The sequence below is a fragment of the Phaseolus vulgaris genome, chromosome 10, assembly GCF_051622355.1.
Source record: "Phaseolus vulgaris cultivar YP4 chromosome 10, ASM5162235v1, whole genome shotgun sequence".
Classification (NCBI taxonomy): Eukaryota; Viridiplantae; Streptophyta; class Magnoliopsida; order Fabales; family Fabaceae; genus Phaseolus; species Phaseolus vulgaris.
In genome coordinates this window covers 20677486-20686998 of record NC_143507.1, presented here as the reverse complement: position 1 = coordinate 20686998, position 9513 = coordinate 20677486, and the positions used below count along the sequence as shown (strand labels likewise).

Below are 9513 nucleotides of genomic sequence, written 5' to 3'. Positions count from 1 at the left end.
ATAAGGCGGTGTACACTAGACAATCATGTAATGCTCGTGGACGTCGTTGATATGTTTTTTATTACATGATTGTAATAATATTAACTTCGTATGTGTACAATTTGGTTTAATTAATTTATGTTATAATGTTTACTATTTTACTTTAATCTAATATAAAGGCTAATAAATTATGAATAAGAACTCAAGTAATAAATTATGAATCAAAACTCATGTAATAAATTTAATTTAGATCAATCGTCTCAAAGATTCACATATGTCGGACTAATACTGATTAATTGGATAAAAGATTGCATCCGACCAATGTAATATGATGACCATAACCTTGCTTTTGGCTAACAATGTGTACACCATAAAATGTCAGCGGTAGGTATGGAACAATCATCATGCATCTTTACCTGCACCACAAATGGAAATTAGCAAACAATGGAATATAGGTAATGTGTTGAGTAATAACCATACCTGCACAAAGTGTGAATCATACACATGGCTAATAGACAGTAATCGATGTAGAGTAGCATTGGTAGAGGGTGAAGTACGCAATGGGAAAATAGTAATATTTTGTTTCAATGACAAACAAACTAAGATAGCATTGTATCTGCTTGCTATTAAATATCCCATATCCAGTATTGTCATCCATTTCTCAACACTACCCTGCAAAATACAATAATGTTAATTAGATAGCATACAAATTGAATTAATCAATGCACATGACTCTTATGAATATTCACTTACCACTGACAACCCATACACCAGTAGGGACCTCTTGATATCGCGTACTCTTCATGCGACTAAGATATTTCTTTGAATAAATCCATTACGACGAGTGACCATAACTCTTCACCCATCCCCAACAATGAGGCAATAAAACGAAATTGATCAAGAATGGGAATTTCATTGGTGTTAGTCGTCACCATAACCTTTCCCTTAAGGATCTTCAAAGATGATGACCTATTGTGTACAAAATGGATGCGATCTACATGTTCAAAATATGAAGAGGTGTGTTTTGTAGACCTCTGAAATTTGTTTGCTTGACACTTTTGAGATCCTTTTGTCTTAATTGCATTAAGTGGTGCACATATTGTTGTCATGTCTGTTGAACAAGGTGCTTTGATGCTTCCAAATCTGCTCTGAAGACTTGAAGAACCTGCTGCAATGTTTGTGTGTGTTGTTTAGTAGATTTTGTATTGTCAATTCACATATAGTATTGATCCAAACTCACTTGACTCTTTATCTCTTTCAAAAGAAGTGTTTTCTAAAATGTTGTGAAATTTTAGTTAGTTTTTTTTTCAAGTCAATTGGTTGAAAAGATGTTGTTCAAGGTCTTGTGACTACAACAAGTTTTTTATTCATGTTCCCGCCAGTTAACCCAAACGTCTTCGTGCACTCGTGACAACCTTCGTGTCCAGGACTCCCTCCTCTACTCACAGTGCTTTCCTCATCGTGGATCACCTAAAAAAACAAGAGACAAAGGGCGCCCTCGCGGCCGTTTGCACTCCAATGCTCAAGTCAAACTTCAGGCAATGAAACACCAAAAACTCTGAACTCTGAGAGCTCTGTGTGTGTTTCCTCATTAGAACTGTGTGTTACTTGCATTAGGAATGTGTACCTTATTTTGTTGGTTGTTACCCTTTATATACTCTTTAGTGTTTCAGCTTCCTCCGCTAACTGTGACTTAGGCTTACTGTAGGTGCGTCTTAGCATCACTATCACCCACTCTTAGGGCCATTTAGTGTGCAAGACCCCCTTCACCGGAGCGCAACCTCCGCGGGATGACCACTTGGGTGCCAACTCATGCACCTAATCTCTGGGTCATCCGCCCTGGGAGTGCCCTGTCTTATTCACGTGCCATGCATGCAGATCACCCCTGGAATGTGGCCCTTACCAGTCGTGTCTTTCCCAAGGGTTCTTTGATTGTGACGCGCCCTACCGCCTCGTCCACACCTCATGCATGGACCTTCTGTGACCTTGACTTTTCCCTTACTGATGTGTTGCATCAACATTTCTATTGGCCTCATATGCATAAACATGTTCATAGTTTGTGTGATAAATGCATAGCTTGCCACAAAGCTAAATCTAGGATGCATCCCCATGGTCTATATACTCCTCTCCCTATCCCTTCAATGCCTTGGGTTGACATATCTATGGATTTCATCTTAGGATTACCCAAGACATCAAAGGGAAAATATTCCATTTTTGTGGTAGTGGATCGTTTTTCAAAGATGGCTCACTTTATTCCTTGCCACAAAGTGGATGATGCATGTGATATTGCAAACCTCTTCTTTCAAGATGTGGTGCGTTTGCATGGGATTCCTAGAACTATTGTGTCCGATAGAGATTCCAAGTTCTTGAGTCACTTTTGGAAGAACTCGTGGGGTAAGCTTGGTACTAAGCTTTTATTTTCTACCACTTGTCACCCACAAACCGATTGTCAAACCGAAGTGGTAAATAGAACTTTGGGCCAACTATTGAGATGCTTCATTTCCGGGAATCCTAGAGTGTGGGAGAATTTACTACCCCATGTTGAATTTGCCTATAACCGTGTAGTAAATTCTACCACCTCACATTCTCCTTTTGAGGTTGTCTATGGGTTTAACCCCTTAACACCTCTTGATCTTCTTCCTATTCCCATACTTGAGGATGTCTTGTGCAAAGATGGGGATGAAAAGGCTTCTTTTGTGAAAATTTTGCATAAAGACATCAAGATGAGAATTGAGAAGAAGGTTGGCAAGTATGCTGAACTTGCCAATAAAAGGAGAAAAGCATTGTTGTTTGATGAGGGTGATTGGGTTTGGCTTCACTTGAGGAAAGATCGTTTTCCTACTCAAAGGAAGTCCAAACTAATGCCTCGTGGTGATGGACCTTTCCAAGTCCTAAAGAGGATTAATAACAATGCTTATGAGTTAGATATGCCTGATACATACCTTGGTAGTCATACATTTAATATCAGTGATCTAACTCCTTTTTCTGTAGGTCTCCAAAATTCGTGGTCGAATTCTCTCCAACTCGGGGAGTATGATGGAGATCAAGATCAAGACGAAATGGAGGCCAATAATCAAGGACAAGAAGAGGTAGAGGCTCAAGTGTTAGACGCTCAAGGAGTCATTAGCCCACCTCATAGGCTTACAAGGAGCAAATTCAAGGCATTAGGAAATAATGGGAGGTTGTTTTCTCTTTTTATAGTTTCTTGTGTAATAAAAGGTGCTTAGAGGGAAACATTAGACACCTCTTTTGTAAAAGCATCTCTAGGCCTTAGTTTAGGAAAATATAGAAGCTTGGGGGGTGTGAGCTTAGTAGGAGCGTGAGCTTTAGGAGTGAGCTTAGTAGGGGGCGTGTTTAGGAGTAGGTAGCTTCTAGAATAAGCTTGTATATGACCGGCCCTTGCTCCTATAAAAGGAGGGCTTAGGTCCTTCACAATTCAGATTTGAAATTGGAATTAGAGAAACTCTACTCAAATTGAGAGAGAATTGTGAGAACTTGCTTTCTCCTCTACCTTGTCTTATCTTGAGTGCCTTGACTCTCTCAAGTGGCGGCATTTGCTCACTTATCTTGGATCCTTCACACTCCAAGTGGCGTGATCACTAGTCAAGCTCTTCATCTTCATAAGTTCTTCTCTCCTTCATCTTCCATTTCATTTTCCATGCTTTACGAAATGTTAAACATGTCTTAAGCTTCTTTCTATTCGGTGTTGTGCTTTCTTTCCACTTTATGTTCGATTCTTTTCTGTTCTAGCTTGTTTTGTTCGGTACTTTTCAATTTTAAGCAATTCTATTCGGTTCATTTGCTTTTATACACATTTTAATCGGTTCAATTGGCAATAGATGGATCTTCCATGTGAGTTTGGTGTTTGGTGCAAGTTTTGGTGAGTTCTTGAAACATAGAACATTGATCCAATTCTATTAAAAGTGCCTATTCATTCTCCAACTCAAGTTGATTCCATAAAATGTCAAAGAATCATCTCTACTTTGCTAGTGGAATCATATCAGGTTCTTTGATTGTGACGCGCCCTACCGCCTCGTCCACACCTCATGCATGGACCTTCTATGACCTTGACTTTTCCCTTACTGAGTGTTGGAATGTGGCTTAAAACCACCCTTTTTCGGCTTAGCTTTACTGTTTGGATTGCCGAGGTCCGAGGCCTCCACGCCCCGTGCCTTGATGTCGACCCCTCCTCGGCTGCCCTTATCCGTGAGCTTACAGAGACTCTGGCTTGTCCTACTAGCCTCCCAGTAGACCTAGCCTTCGGGGCCCACCATGACTTTGGTCAACGCCCAAGTCCGAGGACTGGTTGGTACAATTCAATTGATTTGTTGAAACAACTGGTTATTTGTCACTTATTGATTTTCAAAGGTTTTGAAAAATCTTTGCTTTCTTTTGTCTTTTCTGTCAGATAGAAATAGACGGTTATTTTGAGTTGTTTTATATGAAATCCGTAACAGAAAAATAAATCAATCAGTTGTTTTTCAAAACAATCAATTGTGTTTTTAACAGAATTCTGTTATGAATTTCAAACTGTTTTTAAATGTTTCTAACTACTTTTGATTAATGATCTAACAATTTTAACCACTTCTTTGAGTCTATATAAAGACTATTTTGTGATCATTTGAAAAAAAATAGGGTTTATTACAAATGTTTTCTAATGAAGTTGAAGAGCTTTTGGATCATAGCTTGTGTGTGAAGTAGGAACTAAGTTTTCTATTCTTTGTAAAGTCAGATGTATTCTATTTCCTTCTTTGAATACTGTAATTGTGTGTTAGTCAATTTTAGAAAGGGTTTCTAGAAACTGTGTTGTTGAACCAGAATGTTGTGTGTTCTTGAGGGGTCCAAGATCAACATTCTTGGTGTGGTTTTGGCTAAGAAGTGTTGTGCGTTCTTGAGGGGTTCAAAATGAACATTCTTAGTGTGTTTTGTAATCTAGTTTTGATTTCATAATGAATTCTTAGTGGTTAGCTGAGGATTGGATGTAATTTTTGGTTAAGAGTGAACCAATATAAATCTCTTTGTATGAATCTTTCTTTCCCAACTCTTATAAGCTACTTTATATTATGTTATTTGTTTTTTGGTATAAACAATCACTTGTTGCAATAAAACTGTTGAATCAAGTGTGTTCAAGCTTTGAAGAATCCAAACCCTTTGAAGTTTGATGGAAGGCTGGTTGTGCTTGCTGTTGCAGAGGTGTTTTAGAATAGGATCTGGGGTAAATTTTCTGTGTAAATCCACTCTTGATTGAATCCAAAGCTTAAGCATTCTTAAACCTTTTAATTGAAAGTGTTTTTCAAACTAAGTGAAAAACAACCTGTTGTTTTGTCGAAACAACCGATTGTTTTATACTTAGGTGTTTCTAGAAAGGTTGAAAACTGTTTTTGATGGTTGACTTGTTGTCAAACCAAAACAACCGATTGATTCGAGTATTCAACCGATTGTTTGTTTTGGGACCATAACAGAAAACTGTTTTGTGCTTTGACTGAGCATTAAATGATTTTATAACTGATTACGCTCCAGTTTTAAATGCTTTGACTAGTCTTCGAAAGCAATAAATAGTTTGTTATGTTTATGTAACAAACAAGAACTGAGATTTAATCAAAGAAAAACAAATTTGAGTTTTTCACTGATTTGGCTTTTGAAGAGTTGAAGTTTTGCTTTGAGATTGCTTGGATCAAGAGAGTGTGGAATAGGATTTTCATCTTGTATTGATTTCAGATCTTTGTGTAACAAGTGTAATCCTTTTGTACTTTGAAGAAACTTTGTGTGTGAAGCTGAGAAGTGTTGTGTGTTCTTGAGGTTGTCAAGATCAGCATTCTTAGTGGTGTTTGTGCTGAGCCAAAGGAAGTGTGTGTCTTGAGGGGATCAAGGTCACTTCTTTGGTGGTGTTGTAAGTAATCTAGGGTTGATTGCTTAGTGGATTCCCCAGTGGTTTTTATGAAGACTGGATGTAGCTCTTGGTTTAAGAGTGAACCAGTATAACTCTGTGTGTACAATCTCTTTATCCCTTGAACTCTTTAAGTTTATATTGTGAACTAGTATAAACAACCGATTGTTTCTGCAAAACAACCAATTGTTTTTCTGGTGCTGTGCTAAATTGCTTTGTGTTTTTGGCAAAATGAATTCTGAATCAAGTTTTCTCGAAGTAATTTCATTCTAGACTTAAAAGTTTGTGAAAACCCTCTTTAAACCATTCACCCCCCCCCCCTCTAGTTTAAAACTATATTTTCTTACAAAAACAACTGGTTGATTTTTCATAAAAAACTGTAAATTTGATATTTTATCCAGTTGAACAGAACATCAATTGATTGATTTTTCATAACTTTTCACTCTACTTCCATTCTTTGCGAAAATGTTGTGAAAACAATTCACCCCCTTCTTGTTTTGGCCACACATTCTAACAATGTACGGATAGACAATTTCACGCAACTTGTTTTTAATTGTCACTTTGCCACAAATATCAACCTGTTTGAATCGGGATAGAATGACATCCCATTCTTGTTGAATTGACAACTCAGATGATGAATGACATTCAGATAAATATGAAAAATTCAGTCTAGTCCACATAACATGAACTTCATTAAGTGGAATGACACTCATAGCATATCTAGCTAACTCACAAGCATATGATAATCTGTGAGTCCGTCTAAGTACACATCCACAATGCTCACTATCAAAACCCACAACATTGACCCGATCAAATTCTTTAGCAATTCGAATCAAAGCATGTTTAGATACAAAACCAACCAACATGGAATACAACTTCACATTGAATGTGTTTCCTATGACATGTAGACTCATCTATACCTTGATTTCGTTATGTTGAATTATAATAACGTGTTTTATAGCATTCTAACACGAGCACACGTCTTCCATGCTATTTTGTAATACTCGTTTCAAAGAACAATGAGGTGATTCAACCCTGTATAAGTATAAAACATAAAATAATTAGACGTTATACACGTTCTAAACAAAGTAAAGGCATATTTTGGTATACATGTTTGATGTTGTATTTTCCAAATGCATTAACGAATGTGTCCAACACTTCACAAACTTTTCTTTGTGTAGAATAATCCATGTGTTCTTCACATATTCAACAAGTAATGGCCACAATGAACAAATAATTTCAAAATTTTTAACAAACTCATCAAATTTAACAATCTCTGTACAATCAATGACAATCCTCCACGAATCCATCACAACTTGCCAAGCCTCGATAGAATCTACCTACATTTTACACTTTGCTTTGTCATTCTTATTGATGTGAAACAAAAAAAAAAAGATTTGTTGCTTTAGGAAACACAATATTGATGGCATTCATCAAAACAAGATCTTTATCATAAATAATGACTTCAGGCCCCACATGCGATGTTAAAAGTGTCCCTCTAAATTGTTTAGTACCCATATGAAGTTTTTTCTTTCTCGCTAGATAAGAACACAAAACCAACAAAGAAGGACAAACATGTACAAGTCGCACCAACAATCTCAAGCAAAGGCAGTTGATATTTGTTCGTTTTGTAAGTCGTATCTATCAAGAATAAAATGTTAAATGCATTCAAAAGTTTCACAACATCAGGATGAGTCTAAAAAATATCACTAACAACATTGGAAGACTCATGACACGTACTCCAGTGAAGATAGTTGTCACAGTCTAACAACATCATTAATTGTTTTAATTTAGTTCTTGGTCTTCTAACTGATCTCTCATACGAGTATCTTGCATTGTATACTTGCTTCATTGTTGTCATATTATCCTCGTTATTCTCCTTCAAAGTACGTAGTATGTTATCTGACTTAACCATGCTTTTAGTCATATCAACAAACATGGAATGTTCATTTGCTTTTAATGTGCCTACATATGAATGACCAACTAATGTATCATACAAATCATGGTTATGAGTACCACATATTACCTTAAGTACCCAATCTTGACCCTTTCCAATAGGTTTACCTCGCAATTTAAAGGGACAGTGACATTTTCTAGTACTAGTTACAATAACCTCCAAACCATCCTTGTACTTTCTGTAACTACCCCCCTTCATAGCCTAACAAGACATATGTCTTTCTCCCTTACTTTCCATTTGCTGTGTCAGAGGTAATAATGACAATAACGAAACCAAGTCCACAACCAACCCTACGGACCCATTCAAGTAAGTCTTATCGTGAAGGAAACACCTAAACAAAGTTATTCTAACAAGATTACAAAATCAATTCTTCAAATTATAATGCAATAAACATGAATAAAATGAAATGTTATTCATCTCATCTGTTGCAAAATGTGTACCATAGTCCCCTTCAACTAATTCATGTTGATTCACAAAATCCATTAATTCTTCCATACTACGCATTATTTCTACTTCATCGGATCTTTTTGTAATTAGGCCAACCTCCATGTCCATACTTCCACCTTCATTAATAAAACATAAATTTCCATTTTATTCTAATTTTCATAAATTCACACAACAAATTAAAAATAACATTCAATTTCCCTTTTAGATTGTATAATCCAAAACTCATTTGATAGCCACAAAAATACCTTCCGGATTGAGTAATCCGTAAGGTATTTGGAAAGTAAAAAATGGCTTCCAGAGATTGAGTAATCTGTACGTCATATTTTAAGTCATAAAATGACTTCTGGATTGGGTAATCCATAAATCATATTATAACTTAAAATATTATTATCGGATTACGCAATCTGGAAATGTGAGTTGTCTTTCGAATTACATAACACGGAACTTAGTTTCAGATGGATTACCTAATACAGAACATAATGTTCTTTTCCAGATTGAATAATCCATAATATTATTCCGGATCCAGAACTAAGTTCCCTTTTACATAATTTGAAACATTATTCCTTCACATTAACCATTACGAATTATATAACCAGTTGATCTCATGGATTACCCAATCTAAAAGATAAGCATTTTAGGACATGAAGTGAAAAACTCACATGAAAATGAAGAACGAAGTCGCACCAACCATAGTAAACACCACCACCACCATAATAACCTTCTTCTTCACTCAACAACAAAGTGTGAAAACATTGCTTTCTCTTTATATCTTTTTATTAAAGGGTAATTTAGGAATTTAAAAAATTTATGGGGTGGCAGAAGAAGGGGTGGAGATGTAGGAAGAAGCATTCCACTACTTGATGCCCATGGAAAAAACTTCATCTACAAATGCTCCTTGCACCATATCAATTCCAACATACTCCCAACCTGTTATTTAAATGACAAAAATACCCTTCCAAAATGACAAAAATAACCTTAAAAAAGAAGGGTGTAAATAAAAATTACTTTCAGAAGCTTTTATCCAGAAATATTCGGAATTTAGATATCTGGAACGCATTTTTGAATTTTGGAAATTTTTATCCAGAATACATTTTCAATTTTGTATTCCGAATTTTTTTATCTAGAATATATTTTTTTATATTTTTAAATTATATTTATTATTCCATATTTTTAAATTCAAAATAAGGATAATTTTGGAAATTTAGAAAAATGATAGAGTACAGGTTAGGTTAGAATGGATATG

General features: G+C 35.8%; 1 protein-coding gene across 1 annotated transcript; it reads right to left on the bottom strand.

Annotated features, from left to right (window-relative positions):
- Positions 1–332: 332 nt before the first annotated feature.
- Positions 333–6780, bottom strand: LOC137817920 (uncharacterized). Its single transcript, XM_068621146.1, has 3 exons — positions 6445–6780; positions 460–651; positions 333–395 (listed from the first exon to the last, which is right to left on the bottom strand). Exons 1-3 carry the CDS (start codon positions 6778–6780, stop codon positions 333–335), a joined length of 591 nt encoding a protein of 196 aa, XP_068477247.1.
- Between the last annotated feature and the right edge of the window lie 2733 nt (positions 6781–9513).

Excerpts from the sequence above, each read along its gene's own strand:
- LOC137817920 (XM_068621146.1), bottom strand. The coding sequence starts at position 6,780 with ATGAGTCTACATGTCATAGGAAACACATTCAATGTGAAGTTGTATTCC. Across the intron at positions 652-6,444 it reads TTCTATCCCGATTCAAACAG|GGTAGTGTTGAGAAATGGAT; the intron begins GTTGATATTTGT and ends TGTATTTTGCAG. Across the intron at positions 396-459 it reads ATGATTCACACTTTGTGCAG|GTAAAGATGCATGATGATTG; the intron begins GTATGGTTATTA and ends TTTGTGGTGCAG.